Raw genomic sequence first — 22,222 nt, forward strand, 5'->3', positions numbered from 1 at the left:
TGGTGAAATTGAAGCAGTAATAAAGAACTCCCAGTACACAAAAGCCCTGGACCAGATGTTTTCACAGGAGAACTTTACAAAACATTTAAGGAAGAGCTAACCCCTATCCTTCTCAGACTATTCCAAAAAAATCCAAGAAGAGGGAAGACTCTCAATCTCTTTATACGAGGCTAGCATCATCCTGATCCAAAAAACCAGATAAAGGCACAACAAAGAAAGAAAACTACAGTCCAATATTGCTGGTGAACATAGATGCTAAAATCCTCAACAAAATATTGGCAAACCACATCCAGCAATACATTAAAGAGTCCATCCACCATGATCAAGTGGGATTCATACCAGGCATGCAAGGATGGTTCAATATTTGCAAGTCAAAAAATGTAACACATCACATAAACAAAAGGAAAGACAAAAATCACATGATCATATCAATAAATGTGGGGAAAAAATTTGATAAAGTACAGCACCCACTTATGATAAAAATACTCAGCAAAGTGGGAGCAGACGGAGCATACCTCAACCTAACAAAGGCCATATACAAGAAAACTACAGCCAACATCATACTCAATGGGCAAAAACTAAAAGCTTTCCCCCTAAGATCGGGAACATGACAAGGGTGTCCACTTTCACCATTTCTATTCAACATAGAATTGGAACTTCTGGCCACAGCAATCAGACAAGAAAAAGAAATAAAAGGCATACAAATTGGAAAGGAGGAAGTAAAGATGTCACTGTTTGCAGACGACATGACAGTGTACATAGAAAACCCCAGAGACTCCACCAAAAAACTACTTGACCTATGAAGTGTATTTGGCAAAAGAGTGGGATGCAAAGTCACCATTCAGAAACCGAAGGCCCTTCTGTACGCCAACAATGGAACATCACAAACAGAACTTAGGAAAAAATCCCATTTGCTATAGCAACAAGAAAAACAAAGCACCTAGGAATAAACCTAACCAAGGAGGTAAAAGACCTGTACTCAGAAAACTACACAACATTGAAGAAAGAAACTAAGGAAGACACAAATAAATGGAAGCATATACCGTGTTCATGGATTGGAAGAATTACTATCATCAAAATGTCCATGCTACCCAAAGCAATCTATAGACTCAACACAATCCCTATTAAAATACCAATGACGTATTTCACAGATATATAGAACACACATTTCAAAAATTTATATGGAACCATAACAGCTCAGTGATTTTAAGAAAGGAGAACAAAGTAGGAGGGATCACAACGCCTGACATCAAATTATATTACAAGGCCACTATTCTGAAAACAGTCTAGTACTGGCATAAGAACAGACACACAGACCACTGGAACAGAATAGAGAGTCCAGAAATAAACCCATGTCTCTAAGGTCAATTAATATTTGACAAAGGGCGCAGGAGCATAAAATGGAGTAAAAATAGCCTCTTCAGCAATCGGTATTGAGAGATCTGGACAGCAACATGCAAAAAAATGAAACTGGACCACCAGCGTACACCATACACAAAAATAAACTCAAGATGGATACCAGACTTAAATATAAGTCACGATACCATAAAAGTCCAAAGTCCTAGAGGAGAACATAGGCAAAAAAATTTCAGATATTCCATGCAGCAATACTTTCACCAATATGTCCCCTAGAGCAAGGGATATAAAGGAAAGAATAAACAAACTGGACTATACCAAACTAAAAAGCTTCTGCATGGCTAAAGAAAACATCAACAAAATGAAAAGGGAACCAACTGTATGGGAAAACATATTTCCAATGATACCTCGGCGAAGGCTTTGATTTCTAAAACACAGAAAGAATTCACATGACTCCACACCAGGAAGACAACCAATCCAATTAAAAAATGGGTTAAGGGCTTGAACAGACACTTCTCCAATGAGGACATACAGAGGACCCAGAGACATATGAAAGGATGCTCAGCCTCACTAGCCATCAGAGAGATGCAAATAAAAACCACAATGAGATACATGAGATACATGAGATACCACTTCAGACCAGTTGGAATGGCCATCATAAACAAATCAACAAACTACTGCTGGCGAGACTGTGGAGAAAAGGGAATGCTCGTATACTATTGGCAGGAATGCAGACTGGTACAGCCACAGCAAAAAACAGTATGGAATTTCCTCAAAAAACTAAAAATGGAACTGCCTTTTGACCCAGTGATTCCACTGCTGGGATTATACCCTAAAAATCCTGAAACACCAGTTGAAAAGAACCTATGCACCCCAATGTCCATAGCAGCACAATTTACAATAGCCAAGTGCCCATCAATAAGTGAGTGGGTCAAAAAACTGTGCTACATTTACACAATGGAATACTATGCAGCAGAAAGAAATAACTGCTACCCTTCACAACAGCATGAATGGAACTGGAAAGTATTATGCTAAATGAAATAAGCCAAGAGGTAAAAGACAAATACCATATGCTCTAAATTGTAAGTGGGACTTAATCAACAAAACAAACAAGCAAGCAAACTAGAATCAGAGACATGGAAATAAAGAACAAAATGACAGTAATCAAGGGGAAGGGTGAGGAGAATAACCAGGGAGAGAAGGGGAAAGGTAAAGTCAAGGAACATATATAAAGAACCCATGGACAAAGACAACGGGGTGTGGGGTGGGGGTATTTAAAGTGGGAGGTGGGGGGTGGGTAGGATAGGAGAAAGTAATGGGGTAAAATGGGAACAACTGTAATTGAATAACAAGAAAAGAAATTTTTAAAAATAAAGAAAAATGAAATGGAGAACATATGGAAAATATATCCTTTCCTTTATAAAAAACTGACAAACTGTTTTCCAGAATAATTGTACTATTTTATACTGCCAGCAGAGTAAAAATAAACATTCTATTGATCTGCATCCTCACTGTCAGTTTTGTAAATTTCTTAAATTTTAGCCATAGTACAGGGTGTTAGTGTGACCTCATTGTTACTAAAATTTTCATTTCCCTGATGACTAATGAAGCTGATAATCTATCAGGAGTCTATGGACCATTCACATACCTTCTTTTTAAAAATGTATATTCAAATCTTTAGTCATTCTTTGTCTAACTACTGCAGGATTTTAAAAATATTTTTTTGACAAACGTATTTGAAAAAATAAATTAACTTAAAAAATCACTCTAAAAAATAAATAAATTTTTTTTCAAGTCCATTATCAGTTTTCAGTATTATAAGTTATTACAAATACTGTTTCCCAGTTGTGCTATACCTTTTGTTTTAACAATATCTTCTTAAAAGCAGAAGTTTTCTATTTCAGTGAACCCCAATTAATGAATTTTTTTTCCTTTTATAGTTCATGCTCATATGTCCCATCTAACAAATCTTTGCCTGTCCCAAGATTGCAAAGATCTTGTCTCAGGTTTTCTTCTAAAAATGTAATAGTCTTACTCTTTACAAAGAACTGTATGACCAATTTTGAGTTAATTTTTAAGTATAAGGGTCAAAGTTCTCTTGTCATATATGGATATCCAGTTGTTCAAGTGCCATCTGTTTAAAAGACTACATACTTTATTCCACTGAATTATGTCAGCACCTTTGGGACAATTGACCATGTATGTGTACATTTACTCCTGGATTCTTTACTTGGTTTTATTGATTTTCTGATCCCTACACCAATAACAATGTCATCATTATTTTAGTCTTGAAATCATGCAGTAAGTTCTCTTTTTCTTTTTCAAAATTATTTTGCTCATTCTAGCTATTCTATATTTCTATATAAATTTTTGTTATCAGCTTATTAATTTCTACCAAAAAATGTGCTCTGATATTCAATGGGGTTACACATTCAATATACAGATCCATTCAGAGAACTAGCATCTCAGAAAAACAAAAATATGTGTCTATCTTCATCTATTTAGGTCTTTTTTATTTTCTGTCAGTTGTACTCTGGTCCAACATATATTTATTAAATTTATCCCTAAGTATTTCATGTTTTAGTAAGTTATACTATTGTCCATTGCATATTAAATTGCTCTAAAACCTAGCATTTTAAAACAACGAATAGTTGTCATATCAGAGTTTGTAGAGAAACAGGTTTCTAGAGCTGCTTAGCCAGGTGTTTCTGACAAGGCCTCTCATAAGGCTGTATTCGAGCTGTTGCAGTCATCTCAAGACTGGAATAGAACTGAAGGGTCCACCTCTAAGGTCACTCGTGTAGTTGGTGGCAGGCCTCAGTGCCTGGTGACTAGAGGCTTCAGTAGGATTTTTAATAGGGCTACTCACAAATGGCAGTTTGCTTCTCTTAAGAGACCGTGAAGAGAGAGCGAGGTAAGAAGATTTGACCTAAAATAGAAACTGCATTCTTTTACAACTTAATTTTAGAAGTGACATACTATCTCTTCTGGCATGTCCTATAAATCACACAGACCAACTTTAGTAAAATATGGGAGGAGATTACATGAGATTGTGAATACCAGAAAATGGAGAAAACTGGGATATATCTAGGAGGGTGGCTGCTAAAGATATACAAAATGGAATTTATAAATTTCATTTTCCAAGTATTCATGGTTAGTATATTACAATTTAATTTCATATATTTACCTGGTCACTATGAGATTGTTAAATTCACTTTTTAAATGAAAAAGCATTTTTTAAACTGACTAGCACTTTCTATATAGATGATCATGCTGTCTACATCTTCCTTTTCATTCTATATACCTTTTATTTCCTTTTGTTGCTTGATTGCACTATCTATGACCTTTAGTAAAATGTTAAATTGAATGGCAAAAGCAGACGTCTTTGCCTCATTCTCAGTTTCAAGTAAGAAGTATTTAATCTTTCACCATTAAGTAAGAACTGTGCTATAGGATTTCCATGTGTAGTCTTCATAAAATTGAAAAAGTTGTCTTCTATTCCTAAGCTGCTAAAAGTTCTAAAATAGGAATGGGTATACAATTATCACAAACTCTTTATTCATCCACTGAGATAATCAAGCTTTTTCTTTTTTGTGGTTGCCTTTTTAAAAAAAATTTTAAATCATGTTTATTTTATTACAACTGTCTCATTTTCCCCCTTTGCCCTCTTCCACCCATCCCACCCTGCCCCCCTCTGCCACAATTTCCACTCTGTTGTCTATGTCCATGGGTCATTCATACATGTTCTTTGTTTAGTCCTTTCTCCTTCTTTTGACCATTGTCCTCCTTCCTGATCCCCTCTGGTCACTTTCAGTCTGCTCCATGATTCCATGCCTGCGGTTTATTTTGTTCATTAGCTTATTTTGTTGAATAGATTCCACTTATAGGTGAAATCATATGGTATCTGTCTTTCACCAACTGGTTTATTTCACTTAGCGTAATATTCTCCAGTTCAATCCATGTTGCTGCAAAAGGCAGGAATTCCTTCCGTCTGTCTTCCTTTTTCTTATAATGCAGATTAACTTTATTTTTTTAAATGCAAGATCCATTACAAAATACTAAAAAATTTAAATCCATTATACTCTCAGCAATCATGACACCTTCAGAGAAATAATCAAGTAGATCAATGAAATAAAATGAGCATTCTAGAAACAAAAGTATTTTTCTTTATAACAAAGTAATATATGATTAAATTGGTATTTCAAATCAATGGGGAAAATAAGGCTTATTCAACATAAAAGGTGCATGGATCACTATTACTGGAAATAAAACAAATACTGAACCCTATTTCACACATTATATGAAAAATATTAAGGTGAGTTAAAAATCAATATGTAAAATCTAAGGAGTTTTAGGAGAAAATACAAACTAATATTTTTATTACTCTGAAGTAAAATATTCAAACCCAGAAGCTATAAAGTAAAATATTGACAATATGGCTATATTAAATATTTAAGACTATTCAGTAATATTCCTGTAAAAAAAGTTAAAGGACAAGCAATAGAATAGGAAAGTATATACAACACATTTATAAAAGGGCTAATATAGTTGTTTTCATTTTTTAGGGCAAAAATTCTACAAACATTTAACAAAAATATGGATAAAGAATACCAAAAAGTCAGTTAAAGCTTTTTAAAAATAATAGAAATAGGCAAGCAATATAGAAAAACAGGTTTAATTTCAACAAATAATAAAGTAACAATTAAAATAGCACATCATTGCCATAATGAGATTAATAAGTATTAACAAATATTGGTAATATCAAGTATTGGTGACTGTGAAAGGAGCTGGGTATTCATAACTTTTTTCCTTCATCTTCTTAAAGCAGTCCTTTTAGCATATTTTGCAATGCTGGTTTAGTGGAAGTGTACTCTTGTAGCCTTCTTTTGTCTGGGAAACTCCTTATTTTGCCTTCCATTTTAATTGAGAGCTTTGCTGCGTAGAGCACTCTTGGTTGCAGGCCTTTGCTTTTCATGACTTGGAATATTTCCTGCCACTCCCTTCTGGCTTGTAGTGTTTCTGTTGAGAAGTCAGCTGCTAGCCGTATCAGGGCTCCCTTGCATGTTACTACCCTTTTCTCCCTTGCTTGCTTTAAGATTCTCCGTTTGTCTTTCTTATTTGCCATTTTCATGATGATGTGTCTTGGAGTGGGCCGCACTGGGTCCCTCTTGAATGGGACCCCTGTGCTTCCTGGACTTGTGTGATTTTTTCTCTCCTCCAATTAGGGAAGTTTCCCACCATTACTTTTTCAAACAGGTTTTCTATTCCTTGCTCTTCTTCTCCTTCTGTTACTCCTATTATATGGGTATTATTATGTTTCAGGTTGTCCTGCATTTCCCTGAATGCCTCTTCATTCTCTTTGAGTCTTTTTTCGTTTTCTTGATCTTTCTGGGAGCTTTCTTCTACCTTATCTTCCAACTCGTTGATTCGATGATCTTCTGCTTCATCTAGCCTCCTTTTGATTCCTTCTATTGTATTCTTCAACTGAGAAATTATATTCATTTCCTCTTGCTTTTTGTTGATAGTTTCTATGTTCTTTTTCATGCTGATATAGTTTCCAGTAAGTTCCTCGGAGTTTTCCTGTAGTTTTTTGTAATTCTCTCTGAGCTCACTCAGTTCACTGAGCTTCCTTAGAACCACTGTCTGGAACTCAGTATCTGAGAGTTTACTTGCCTCTGTTTCATTTAGTTCTCTTTGTGGGGATTTCTCCTTTCCCTTGAACTGGGGGGTGTTTCTTTGCCTTCCCATTATTTGTGAGACTCTTCTTTTTTGCTTCTGCTTCTTAAATTGATCTGTCTTGATTCCCTGACTTTGTGGTATGAACTTCTATGGTAGGAGATGACTGGTTTTTTTTCTTTTCTTTCTGGATCTGCCTCTGATGTTGTCAGATGTTGACCCTTTCTGACCTTAAGCAATCTGTTCGAAACTTCCAGGAATCTACTGCCTGTGGTTAACTCCTTCATCTGTTAATCTAGTCACTCTGCACTCAGCAGGCTGGTTTAGAGACACCACAGGACAGGGCAGAGTCTCTCCTGGGGGGTGGGGTTATTGGATCTTTTCATGCTGCCACTCAGGGGAGTGGTCTGCTTGAGCCAGATGGCTCCTGCTGTATAGGGGATCAGTCAGCATCAGGATCCCGCGGGCTACTCTCTCCGTTCTCTCCCCAAAGCCTCCGTCTCCAGTCTCTCCTCAAGTGTCTCTAGAGCACTCTTTGCCCTCTGTAGCCAGGAATCTACTATCTTTGGCTAACACTCTGTACTCAGTCATCAGGTTTTAGCATTACCAGGCCTACACAGAGCCTCCTGGGGGCTGGGCTACTGCGTCCTTTCACGCTGCTGCTGCTCAGGGGAGTGGTCTGCCTGCACAATATGGCTGCTGCCATCTGGAGGATGAGTCAGCACTGGGATCCCAGAAGATACTCTCTCAGTTCTCTCCCCAAAGCCTCCTTCCCCAGTCTCTCCTCTGGCGTCTCCAGTCCACTCTGCCCCTGCCTTTGCCAGAGACCAGTGTAAGTGGCAGGTAGGTTGTGCTAAAGTTGGTTCTTTTGTCTGTCCAAGGTTACAAGGCTCCTCTCTCACTATGGTTCAGTTGCTCGTTCCAGGTGATTTCTCCACAATTTAGTTGTAATTCCAGGTTGGTCCTGGGAGGACGTCAGTGTGACTTCCACTCCTCTGCCGTCTTGATCTCAAGCTTTTTTATTAGATGATTAATATGGCAAGTTATATTGACAGATTTTTCTATTATTAAACCAACCCTTCATTCCTGGAATAAATTCCGCTTCGTTTTCAAGTATTATCCTTCAATATATTTCTAAATTCAGTGTGCTCTTATTTAGGATCTTTACATTTATCATTGTAAGGTATGTTGGGTTGTAGTTCAGTGCCCATGTTTTTTTCTGATTTTCGTATTTGAGTAATAATACTGGTCTATTGGAATGATTTGTATAGTGTTTCTTACTTCTGTATTTTCTGAAAGAGTTGAAAACTGGTATTATTCCTTTCTTAAATGTTTCTTAAATAAAATTCATTATTGAAGCTGTCTGGGTCTGAACTCTTTTGTGTTTCTGTGTGAAGATGTTACTTAATGTCCACTATCGTTAACAGAGATGGGACTAATCAGATTTTCTATTTTTCCTTGGGTCTATTTAGATTACTTGTTGATGTTGGAAGAATTCATCCATTTCATCTAGGTTGAATTTATTGGCACAAATGTTTGTAATTTCTCCTCAAACTTTTTGGCAACTCTCTCAGTTCCAGGATTTTCCTCTGAATTCCAAGCTGCTTGCTAGTCCTCAACTTTCTCCTCTGACTCTTCAACACAACATGATTATGGTTTCTGTCTCTGAAGCTATGGGAGCTGGGAAGCACTTTGTGCAAAAGATCACACATTCACAATTCCTACCCCCTACTATACTTAAAGAATGACTCTCCTCTGGTTTCTGCTTCTTTTTGGTCTTCTCTGGTCTTCTAGTCTTTTGGGTCTTTTTCTAGTGCTTTCAAATAGTTATTTTTAATTTTCTTTCTAGGTTTTATTATTTTTACCTGAGGATTCAACTTACTGATTTATCATTACCTAAAGTACCATTACTTAAAGCTGGTAGTCCCCTGATTTTTTTTTAACAATCCCCCAAACTTGAACTTACAATTTTAGATAATATAAAATTTTATTTATTGGTAGTAATATAATTGAAAATAGAACAAACTATCACAAATAATGAAAAAGCTGCAACTTCCACAAATATAGAAATAAATTAGCACATGAACACAGATAAATATACAATTTCCTCATGCAGCCTATTCTGAAATTGGTGCCTTCCTATTCTGGACCCATATATACTAAACTGAAATACAATCAAGCCTAGGGTTTTCCAGCTAAAAGATATGAAAATCAACAAAGCAAATAAACCACTTGCAACTGCATGTTTAAAAGTTAAAAACAATTGACTTAAGCTCCCCAAAAGATCTACAGACTGTTTTAAACAATGGTCTGTGGATTAAAATATTTTAAAAAGGAAGACAGATAAGTGGAATAAGGACTTGTATACCTTTTAAAAATAAAAGCAGTAAAAAGAATAACATTTAAGAATGGCTTTTAAAAAATGAAATACTTACCTTTGCTCTTTCTAAAATGAGAAAATATTTTAAATAATATTTTTTCAAATTGCATTACATATTTTCTTACACCAAAACAGCAAAACTAAGAACTAAAAAAAATTTTTAAATTTAAAAAACCCATACCATTTGCTTTTAGGAATTCCACTCACTGATAATTGGATACTAAAATTTCATAGAATTTCAATCACAGAACTGTGAAATTAGCAAAGTGTACATGTAGTGAATTGTAAAAAGCTCAGAACAGAATGTGGAAGTAATTTAGGTTCATTATATGCAAATTTCTGAGTTAAGCTTCAAGTATTTTGTAGTATCCCTTAGCCAAATAACTATAATCCCACAAGCAAAAAAAAACAAACAAAAAACCACATTCTCATGCAGCATGAGTATAACAAATAGAAAAGGAGGAAATGGAGACCAAGGGCATCTTTTTACACCTATTTTATTAAAAAACAAAACAAAACACTGTGATTCTGTCATTATTCATTAAACCAAAACATTTTGATAGCTTTGCTCTAAACCAAACATAGGAAAGTCTGATAAGAAGACTACGATCAAACTAAGTGCTTTACCTATGATATATAAAAGCAACACTGTTGATGCTGATATTGAAGCATAAGCAAACTTCAGGTGGAATTAAAAAGGGGCAGAGAAAACTTTAGGCAGTGTTGTTGGATATATTAATCATCTTGTGATGATGATTTTACAGGTGCATATATATGTAAGAATTTTTCAAACTCTAGTTTTGCATGCAGTTGATTTTACCTCAATTAAATTTCAATAAAGCTTTTAAAAGTCAGCAGGAAAGAAAATCACTATTAATTTTTATCCATCACTCAGCTACTTTAACACCAAAAAATGAAAACCAATTCAAAGTGTGTAACCAAGTGTGATTAACAACTCAAGGATAAAAGGTGAACAGTCATTCAAGTTAAAAGAACAGGACTATCAACTTTTTTTAAGAGGGAAAAAAACAGTTTCAATCAAAATATCCTGAGACCAATGAGTCAAAGGATTCTGGAGGTCATATTGCCTACATAATTTATGTCCCACCCTGGTGTAAAAAGCTCCTGGTTTCCATTTCCAAATGGATATGTGATGACACAGAGTTTATCAGGATTTGCAGCCTTACTGTACTTCTCTTCCTTGCACCTCTGCAGAATCTCTAAGCTCCTCTGGTGGACTGGGTGTTGGAGAAAGCTAAAACTATCCATACTTTTCAAAATTGCACATGGCGCTGTATCATCATGTCCTTCAGAAGCAAAAGAAAAACAAAAAAATGGAGAAAAGAAAAAGACATTATATAAGCCCAAACCAACAGAGAATCAAAGACAATGCTGCCAACTATCTTAAGGGTACATAAATATATATCAAATGATAAAGGTTAAAGGTGAAAGATTTTTGCAATTAATTTAAGGAAATTACACAACAGTAACAGGAAAAGCTAAAGGTTCTTTTTAGGTATTCAAAGTATGTTTTTCAGTACTCAAAGTGTTGTGAGTTAACACAATATTAAAAATTTCTAATTTAAAATACTAGGGAATTTTCTAAAACAATTGGTATAGTTTTTTTTTTTTTCTTTTTAATGCTGTCATTTTTATCAGGTCTGAAATATAATTAGCATATAGTTGGCAACAATGCAAGAAACACTGATAAGCCCCAAAGAGAAATTTACCCAAAACAATTTACCAAAAGTTGAACAATTCTGTCACAAATCTTGCAATTAACAACACTTGTAGGAATTCCAACAAGTGTGTCAATGTTGAAAGAGAAGAAAGCATCAGAGCAGGAAAACCCAGCAGCACCTCTGTATTTATAAATCAAAAAAAGAACTGAATAATCTGTACCTCACCAGAGACAGAATCAACTATTTATTGGTGGGAAAGGGAAGAGAGCTCTTTCAAGTAAGGACCAAAGCTCCATATTAGTGCTACTGAAAGAGGTAATCACTCAAGCAATAAGGTGGGGAGAGAAGGGAGGGAGTTTTAGTGCCATAAATATTAGCAATGAATTGACTGAAAAGAGAATATAGGCTTTCCAGATTTGGGGGTACTTAAGTATCATTTACTCAGAGAACATCTCTAGAGTTAGGACATTAAGTTCAAATTTATGTATATTTGCCTTTAAAAAACAAAAGTGAATAGTTAACAACAGAGAGAAGCAAATTAATGAACTGTAGTTCCACTGGTGCATATTCACTGTATAATTAAGAATGAAATACTATCCATGAATAGTTCTCAAGGACATTTCTTTTAAGAAGTTAAACAGAGGTGGACTATTCAAAGAGGTTTTCAAAGCATAGTTTAATTTAACTATAATTCTTTAAACTGTATATCTGTATCCAGAAAACACACTCAGCTAAGGAAATGGAATTTTATGATACCATAATATCAGATAATAATACACATATAAATATCAGGCTTTTAAAAGTGATTTTGAAAAATTGTTCATATCCAATAATAAAAAAAGCCATTAAGGCATGATCTCATTTACACAATTTGGAGAGGCCATAGTTGCAACTGTTCAATGTTTCTAAAAGACACAACTATTACCAAATTACACTCCAATAAAAATATTATATTCTCATTATCAATAATCCCCCTTTGATAGGCTGCTTGCAGAAAGAATGCCTAGACTCAGACTAGTCTGCACTTGATTAGTTAGGGGAGTGGGAAGGTACCAGTTGAGGGGACCAGTTGAGAAAAAAATACCTGGTGAGTTCTACTCATACTTCATCCAAATTGTAATTTTAAAAAGTTATCACCAGACTTTCAGGCCCTTCAAAAGTAACTTGATAATCTGATAGAACTATGATTATGGTGTTAAAGTGTTTTAGATAAAAGTTTAGGATATCAGATATAGTATTATCTGGTTTTAAGAAATCAGTCAACATTACCATAGCCACTGTATTCCATTTTCTATTTTATCTAATAAATTGTGGCAATGCCATTTGGATATGGGTAATTTTCTTATCTGTGACTGTTTTGTGTGTCACCATCATGCCTTAGTTTTTTTAAACTTCCATTCTGTTCTTTCATTCTCCTTTCAATGCCTGCTTCCAACACAAATATTTTAAATATCAATTTACAGACTGTAACAACTACTTCCAAACCTTAAAGTGATATTCCTTTTGTTTGCTCTGTGTACCAACCCCCTGTCAAAGTAGTTTTGTTTTCTTTGATAGTTTATAAATACAAGTACATTTTTGGTAGGGGTTATTTTCCAAAGAAATCTCAGAAACTTGTAGAAAGAGGTTTACTCAATGTTTGCTTATGCTAGTTCCTGGTCTAGTTTTGATAATTTCTTTTTTTCTTTTGTTTTTTTAGTGATAAAATAATCTTGTGTACCCTCTTCAGCAATGTTAGGGAACTGACCCTTTTGCTGACTCCAAATCTGGAAAAAGATAACCCATCATTGAAACTACTGGTTCAGTTCATTTGATATGTGGTTGGTCATGGTACATTTCTAGTGTATAAGTAAACAGAGCAATCATAACCCAGAGATAGAGCAAAGCCATACATATAATTACAAAAACTCATGCTATAGAGCATCTTCAGAGAAAACTTCCCAGACGGATACTAAATTGGTCAATTGAACTAGCAGCTTTGTGAACTTTTCCATACATTCCTGCCAGATTAGTATTTGTGTCATTAAAAAACAGGAACATTTCACAGACGTGTGCCTTTGCCATTGTCAACTCCATACATATTAACAGAAGATCCATTACTACCACTTCCAGTGGCAGATTTTATCTGCTGCTCAAGGTGCTCCAGCTGGAAACTAGCATTTGTTAGTGTGCTGAGACTCTCGAGCATCATCTGCTTCAGGATGAAAGCCTCCGTCAGCTGATGAAGTCAACTTTCTAACTCAGACTGACTGCTATTGCTTAAGGTAGCAATTTTCAACTTTTTTCACCTCATGGCACCCATAAACTAATTACTAAAATTCTGTGGCACACCAAAACATACATATATATATATATATATATCTATCTCCAATCTGAAAAAAAAATAGGTGTAATTGTTATTTATTCACACCAGACAATTATTGTTGTATTGATTGTTGTCATTGTTTAATCTGACAATGTAAGGGAAAGAGGTCAGTGCCCCAACTAATTAGCCAGGTATTGCATGCTTTAAAATTTCTTGTGGCACACCAGTTGCAAATCACTGGTTTAAGGTTTTATTGGTAAGCTGATGCCTGAGGGTTTTTTTATTTCTTCTTCTCTATCTTTGTTTTGCAATTTGTTCTTTGTTTGATATAGATCATCTATGTAGTGAAATTCCTGCTTCTGTCAATCTAATTCTGCCTCTAGTTCTTTAGATGTTTTATGTCCAGCTATTTGGTCTTGCAGATCTTGTAAGTTTTCTTGCTATTCTGCTTCACTAATTTGCTGAGCCTCTGTATCTGGTAATTCAGATCTCAGCTAATGTAACTGATCCATCAGCTTCTGTGTGTCTTCCCTTTGCATCTCTTTTCCATGCAGAAGTTCTTCTAGCTCCATGCTATTTAGCAATATTGTTATCTAGGTCTTCAAAACCAGATCCTTCTTTTAAGCTGTAAATCGATTTCTCTTTAGATTGGAGTATTCTAGTAGTTTTTTACTTCTAGTCATTTAATTACTGCTTAAAGGACTCCAAGCTGAACTTACACATTTTGACTTGCTCCTGTAGCTCATCAACTTTCTTCTTGTCTGAGTATTTTCGTTCTGCCAAAGTTACTGCTTCTGCCGAATTCTGACATTCCACTTCCATTTTATTCAGACATGCAGCACACTGACTCTACATTTGTTTATAGCTCTCCTGGCTCTTTCTCAGTGTCATCCAATTCATGCAGTCTCTTACTATTTTTCACTCTGTAGGACTTCTAATGCTTCTGTGTGAGAATTCAGTAGCTAGTCAGTTTCTTAATAGTTTCACTTTCAGGACAGCTAGTTGAGAATCCTTTGCAGCCACCACGTCAGTCAGGTCATCTATTTGGGCTCGAAGTACCTGAGTTAATCACTCTTTGAATGGTCAACATTCCACTTCTCAACCCATACTCTTAGAAAACTCTTCTTGAGTTTCCTTGGCTCTCTGACATAATGTGGCCATTTCTTGATTTAAAGACTGACCTCCATTCCTCAGCAGTTGATCCTCCAGTTAAGATTAGATAGTTTATATAATTTGCCATCATCAGCACAACAATGGGAAACTGTAACAGTGTGAATTGTAATAGTGGGAAATTCTAACCATCCACCCCAACATTCTTTTGACATTGTTTCTGTAAATGCTGATTCTGGCTAACATGTAGCATATACATATACAGCATATTTGTATAAGAATCCTAGGAACCAACTTCAAAAGATACAAACTCCGACCCTCAGGCATCCCAGCTCCATGAGGTTTGCTGACCTTCGTCTGTGATAAGAAGCCAGGATGTCTAAATTGGGATGATGCACACCAGGCCATCACTTATCAGAATGGACTGTGCTAGTCTACACTTAGAGAATTTTTCAACTCCCTCCCTTAATCTCTTTGTTCTGCTTCCCCTCTCTCTCTTTATAAAAAACCTCTGCCTGCACTGAGATGTTAGAATGCGCTTTGAGACATGAATCCCCCATCTTCTAGATGGCTGGCATCTGAATAAACCACTTTCCTTAACATTGACACCTGTCCCTTAAGTACTGGCTTTTGAGGCAGCAGGCAGGCAACTGGACCTGCATTCAGGTATGTCCAGTAGGTACTGGGTTAGGATTAGTGCAGGAGGCATTTGATGATACAGTTTTCTTCAAAGAACCCTCTTGAACTTCATGACTAGAATCTGAATTATTAGAGGTTTCATGTCTTTTCTTCGGTGGTTTTAATGATGGTTATGCTGGTACTCATAGCACTGACAATTAATTGTCCATGAACATGAAGGACAGGTGGCTTGACCCCAATTTTTTTTTTTTTTTTTTGGATTTCCACCCTCTGGTAAGCTCCTTCTGTGAACTATTAAGAGAATCAAACAGCAGATCATCACCAGGTTCTTGTTTGTTTTAAAAAAATATATTTTACTGTTTATACTATTACAGTTGTCCCAATATTTTCTCCCCTGCCCCCCTTCTTTTTCTTTTTCTTTTTTAATTTCCAAACAAATTGGGATAAAAGCCTAGGAACAGATATGTTACAACAAGGTGAGAGGCTTCTGCTTCTCACAAATGTGCCAGGTCCTGCTTTCACATTTGTGATGCCAGCTAAGATGGCAGATTTTTGATTTCTAATGTTATCAGCTGCTCAGAAAGCGTAATTAGCTTTAGATCCAGTCTGGTAAAGTCAAATCTGCATTTTGCTGGTGAAGTTCAGGACAGTCAGTAATTTTGCTGTATATGATGTTGCTAGTGGTCTCTTTTCTACTGAAAGCTGCTGCAGCCCCTTGATCTACTTGGTTTAAAAGCCTGTCTCCCTTTCCAGCAAGATCTGCAAACCAAGACTAGATGGCAGCAGAAAAAATCTGATATGCAAACCACAGGACTCTGGAGAAGCTGCACCACAGACTTGACATCCTCCTGGGATGCCCCGCTTAGCAGCTAGCTGGGAGAAGACCCAGGCTGAGAAATCTCCTGTCATACCTGTCATAGCCCTGCCACTGCCCTTCTACCCCTCCAGCAGACATAGAAGGGCAGCAAGCATCCCAATACAGAGTGGCTGCCAAGCTGCCTCAGTGGCTGAGAGCCAAGAGCAGTCACCTGCAGGCCCAATAATTTCTTAATTTGAGATTATGCACCAAACACACAGCATATATTCAGACCCCATACACATGCATGGTGAAAATGTGAGGTACTGATTTTTCTAAAGGTAGTTATCCAAGGCATAATACATATTGCTAAGGTTTTTTCTCTAGGCAAAAACAACAGGAAATATTTTTCAATTATCTTTTCAGTGACTTCAACCCTTAGAAGCGCCTAACCACATAAAAAAGGCTTTAATCCAAGCTCCCCTCTATCATTCAAACCTGAAACTTTGTCTTTAATCCTGTAACAGGTTCTATGATGCCATCTCCCAGGCCTTGGGGCCATTTCTTAAAGTTATATTTCAGTACATGTGCTGCCAAAGCACTTACAGGTATATTTCACACCCAATAAAATCCAACAATCTCAAATATACAGTTTGATGAGCTTGAACAAATATTTGCACCCATGTAATCCTCAACCAAGATACAAAACATTTTTATTATTTCATCAATATATTTTATCCTCTTCTAGTACCACGAATGCTCCCTCCCAGAGGCTATCAAATTATCATTTATATTGGGCTGGCCAAAAAGTCCATTTAGTTTTTTCTATAAAATAAAAGACACATTTTTAATTTCAACCAACAACTTTATTGATTTGGGTATTGTAAGTATGTTGGCTATCTCCTACATGGTATAAGGCTGACTGTTCTCAATTCCTGTCTTGATTTGATAGCTATCAACTTCAACTGGTCTACCAGACAGTGGAGCATCATCCAGCAACAAATCTCCAGCATGAAACTTCACAAGCTACTTCTGACATGTTCAATCAGTCACAGCACCTTTTCCATATACCGCCCAAATCTTTTTTTGCATTTCAGTTGCCTTTTTTACCTTTCTTGAAATAATAAAGCATAATATGCCTAAAATGTTGCATATTTTCTTCCCCTTTCAATATTAAAATTCACTGATTTTGATGTTTTTTTAAATGCATGCTGATATGACAGATGTCACAATACAATATAACACAATTGTTTCCAATGAAGTTAATGACAAGCGCTACTAGAGCCATCTTACGGAAAAACCCCAACGAACTTTTGGCCAACCCAGTATCACTACACAACATATTACTTTGCCTATTAAACTAAATAAAACAACACAGTATGTATTCTTTCGTGACTGGCTTCTTTGCTCAGTATTTTTTGTGACTCATTAATTATGACTGTCAGTAGTTTGTGTCCCTTTTATTGCTGAATACTTGGTAGGAACATATCACAACTTGGTTATCCACTCTTTCAGTAATAGATATTTTGGTGTTTCCAACTATGGTCTCTAGACACCTGTGTGTGTATGTTTGTGTATAATAGCTTTACTGAAATATAATTCTCAAACCATACAATTCACCTACTCAAAGTGTACAATTCAGTGATTTTCGGTATAATTCCCATAGCTGTTTAACCATTCCTCTGATTAATTTTAGAATACCTTCATCATTCAAAAGAGAACCTTATACTCTTTAGCTATCACTCCCCTCATCATCTCCCAGCCTGCCCATTCCAGCCACAGACAAGCACTAATTGACATTCTGTCTCTATGGATTTGCCTTTTCTAGATATTTCACTTAGCAAAATGCTTTCTAGGTTCCCATGTTGTAGGATGCGCTACTAATTCATTCCTTTAGAAGGCAAAATAACATTCCACTGGATGAATATACCACCTTTTGATTATTCATTCACCAGTTCATCGGCATTTGGGTTGTTGCCACCTTCTGACTATTACAAATAATGTTGCTAAAATCATGTGTAAGTTTTTGCTTTAACAGCTGTTTTCAATTCTTTTGGATATGTATGTAAGAGTTAAACTGTTGGGTAAATTGTAACTACTAGGTTGTTTCACAAAATAGCTATACCATTTTACATTTTAACCAGGAGTCCATGAGGTTTCTAAATTCACCACATCCTTACCAACATTTGTTACCACTTTTTTTAAAATTGTAATTATCCTAGTAGATGCAAAGCAGTATCTCACTGTGGTTTTGATTTGCATTTCCCTGCTAACAGATGATGTTAAGCACCTTTTCATATTTATTGACTATTTACATATCTTCTTTGGAGAAATGTCTTTTAAGACCCTTTGCCCACTTTTTAATTGGGTTATTACTTTTCTATTATTGAATTGTAAGAATTATATATATATATACTCTAGATACTAGCTTTTTTTTTCATTTTTTCTTTTCTTTTTGCCTTTCCTTTTTTATTTCTTTTTGTACTTGGGGTTTTTTTTTTTTCTTTTTTATTTTCTTTGGATACTAGTTCTTTATCAAATATATAATTTACAAATATTTTCCATCATTTGTGGGTTGTCCTCTTACTTTCTTAAGAGTGTCCTTTAAGGCACAAAACAAAAGTTTTTACATTTCCAAGAAGTCTAAGACCAGTGTGGCTCAGTTGGTTGGAGCATTGTTCTGTACACCAAAAGGCTGGGGTTCACTTTCCAGTCAGGGAACATGCCTACGTTGCAGGTTCAATGCCTGATCAGGGCATGTATGGGAGGCAAACAACTGATGTTTTTTCTCCCTCTCTCCCTTCCTCTCTCTCTAAAATCAATAAACAGATCTTTAAAAAATATTTTTTTTTAATTTCAGTGAAGTTTAATCTATCCATTATTTCTTTAGTTCCTTATGCTTTGGTTATCATATCAAAGAATCACTGACTAACTCAAATTGGGAAGTGTGAGTCTTCCCACTTTGTTCTTCCTCTATTTCTGGATCTCTTTAAGTATCAATTTTAGGATTAGCTTATCAATTTCTGCGTAAAGATAGCTGAGGTAATGACAGATCAAGTATTGCTATATTACCCATATAAATAAAGCCTTCCATTGCATGAACACAGACTTTCTTACCATTTATTTAGGTATTCTGTAAGTTTTTCAATAATATTTTATAGTTTTCAGTGAATATGTCTTCCAATTCTTTTGGTAAATTTATTAAAAAGAATTTTATACTTGTTGGTGCTCTTCTAATTGGAATACCAACTTAATTTCATTTTCAGGTTGTTCATTGCTAGTGTGTAGAAACACAACTGATTTGCCCCATTGATCCTGTGTCCTGCGACCTTGATACTTCATTTATTAGCTCTAATAGATGTTTTTGTGAATTCCTTAGGATATTCTATACACAATACATCATGTGCAAACAAAATGGTTTCTTCCTTTCCAATCTGATGTCTTTTATTTCTTTTTCCTGCCTAACCACTCTTATCAGAACCTCTAGGACAATGCTGAATAGAAGCATTGAAACTCAACATCCTTGTCTTGATGCTGATCTTGAGGAAAAAGCATTCAGCCATTCACCATCAACTGTGATGTATGCTTTGGTTTTAACATAGGCTCCTTACCTAGCTGAGGAAGCCTCCTTCTATTCCTTATTTGTTCAGTGTTTTTAGTAATGAAAAAAATGAAAAGTTGTTGTCTTTCATTAAGGGCTTTCACTGTGTCTACTGAAAAGATGGCATGATTTTTGTCCTTTATTCCATTAACATGGTGTATTACGTCAATTTAATTTTTATAAGTTAAACCAACCTTGCATTCCTGGATAAATTCCCCTAGATCATGGTGCATAATGTATAATTTTTTTTATATACTGCTGGGTTCGGTTTGCTAGAATTTTGTTGAGCTTTTTTGTGAGGAATACTGGTTTGTGATTTTCATTTCTGTGGTGTCTTGCTTGGTATCCAGGCAATACTGGTCCCATGAGAATTAAAGAATCCCTTCATATTCCATTTTGGGAAGAGTTTATAAAAGATTGGTGTAAATTCTTTTTTAAGTATTAGATAAAATTCCTAAATAAATTCACCATTACTTAGCTTTCCTTTGTGGGAAGCTTTCAATATTCTCTATCTCTGGGCAGTTTAATTGTGAAGCATATATCTACATTTGGATCTCATTGAATTCACCCTCTTTATAGTTCATTGAGCTTCTTGGATGTGTAGATTAATTTTCTCATCAAATTTGAGGACTTTTGGCCATTATTTCTGCCCCTTTTTCTCCCTTCATTCTGGACTCCTAGAAGTTGGTATGCTTTACTAGTGTCCCACAGGTCTAGAAGCTCTGTTCATTTTTTGGGATTTTTTTCTTTCTGTTCCTTAGACCTGATAATCATAATTGATCAGTCTTCAAGTTTACTAATTCTGAATTCTGTCTATTCAAATCTTCTGTTGAATTCTTATATAGTACAATTTTTATGTCAGTTACTATACTTTTTCTCCCACTTTCAATATACATACATATATACATATACATATATATTGATAGTCTCTATTTGGGGAAACATTATTCTCAAACTTTCCTTTAGTACTTCAGATATGGTTGCCTTAGGTCTTTGAACATATTTAAAATAGTTCAATGGATTGTCTAGTAAGTTCAATGTCTGGCTTTCCTCAAGGACAGCTTCTTTTGGTTGTTGCTATTTGTTTAGGATTTACCTGAACTAATTCTGTAAAGTTTGTATTCTTTGTTGCATGTGACCATGGAAATCTCTGCTCAGTTAGCATAGTGGTCAGCTAATGATTGCAGACAGATTATCTTTACATGCCTAAAACTAATAAATCTCCAGTTTTGGTGAAGGGTCACTGTGTATGTGATGTGTTGGGCACACATTCAACACTCAGCTAGGCTGTTTACAATTCTGGCTTGTCCTTCACTGCCTGCTGGTGCAGTATTGTGAAGGATATCCAGATGTGAGAAATCAGGATCTTCTCAGGTTTTTCTGAGCATGCACATAGCCCACGGCATGTACACAGCCCTAGGAATGTGCATAGCTATCTAAGATTCCCATGAATATGTGGGAACTTTTCAAAGCCATTATGGAGACGTCATTCTCTAGCTTTTTCTTTATAAGCATTTGGTTAGTTTTTGTCCCAACTATTATCTACTGCATCTGGCAGATGCAATGCTCAATGACTGCTTCTGATTGTTTCTGGACAACACCCCTAGGTAAAAGGGTATATTCAACACTGGGCAAGCACTGAGACAGGCTAAAGACAGTCTTGCAAGTGGGGTCTTCCAGGGAAGACCCAATAGATTGAATAATGAAAATTCTCTGGAAATGGGGCTTTAATGGAGCTCCAACACCATTCTATGCGCCCTCATGGTTGCCATACTGCTGCTTTTCATTGTGCTTCAGGCTGTTGGTTTCAACGTTACAATGGAGGCCAGAGAAGAAATAGCGCAAATTAAAATGCTACAAAGTGCACCATCTTTACCAATATTCAGCCCTTGTTGTTTATAAACATTTTTCAAATTACTGGAAATCTTTGATGAATTTCCTGAATTCTGACACCTTTTGCAAGTGTTCTTGTTCCCTTTATGGAAGAGAATTTTCAGAGATCCTTACTCCATCACTCACTGATGTTGAAAATAAAACCTTTACTCTTTAACTACCACAATAAAGTGCCTGATGCAAGAGTGATTTATAAATAAGGGTCAGGGGTTTTGTTTTGTTTTTTTTAACATCCATTTAACTGTCTTCAGTATTGAGTAGAATTCTGGACAGAGTCCTGCACAGAGATCCTAGACCCCTGGTGATATCCAAATCAGTTTTAGTATCTGGTCATTTCTGGAAATAAATGGTCACTGAAACCCTTCTCCCACTTTCAGAAACAAATGGGAGCACAACAGGGTCATGAAGTCCAATGAGAGGGGTGTGGAAGAACAGGTTAAGTGAGAATCATTAAAACTCTCTATCTGCAAGCATTATATGAATGACTTTAGCTTCTCACCCTGTACATGAAGAAACTCAATGACACTTTGAACTATCTTGCCTTGCCACAACTTAACTCCCCATCTCTGTCTAGCATTTGTAGAGTGACTAAAATCCTCTTTGGCTCTATGTTTATGGTAACTCCAAAAGAACCAAATAAAGCATTACTGTACTCACTTCTACATTCTGTGTAATTCAGGTACAGTAATGCTCTCCCCTGTATGCTCTAATCCAGGCTTTTCTTATTCAGGGGAATTAAATCAGAGGCAAGGTAAATGATACCACCGGAATATCTGTTCTCCAA

The 22,222-nt window shown here is 35.8% G+C and overlaps 1 protein-coding gene across 9 annotated transcripts in view; it reads right to left on the bottom strand.

The window, feature by feature from the left end:
* The window catches only part of MYO9A (myosin IXA), a 290,265-nt gene that overhangs the window by 114,534 nt on the left and 153,509 nt on the right, over positions 1 to 22,222 (bottom strand). For 8 of the 9 annotated variants that reach the window (XM_054562050.1, XM_054562278.1, XM_054561989.1 and 5 more), the window contains one exon: positions 10,600 to 10,719. The exons of the other annotated variant lie outside the window; for it this stretch is intronic. In XM_054562050.1, the coding sequence (XP_054418025.1) occupies positions 10,600 to 10,719 (120 nt within the window). The remainder of the gene's footprint in view (positions 1 to 10,599; positions 10,720 to 22,222) is intronic. 9 annotated transcript variants of the gene reach the window in all.

This window comes from Pteronotus mesoamericanus, unplaced genomic scaffold (assembly GCF_021234165.1).
Source record: "Pteronotus mesoamericanus isolate MK-2021 breed Mesoamerican mustached bat unplaced genomic scaffold, CSHL_Meso_final contig_100, whole genome shotgun sequence".
NCBI lineage: Eukaryota > Metazoa > Chordata > Mammalia > Chiroptera > Mormoopidae > Pteronotus > Pteronotus mesoamericanus.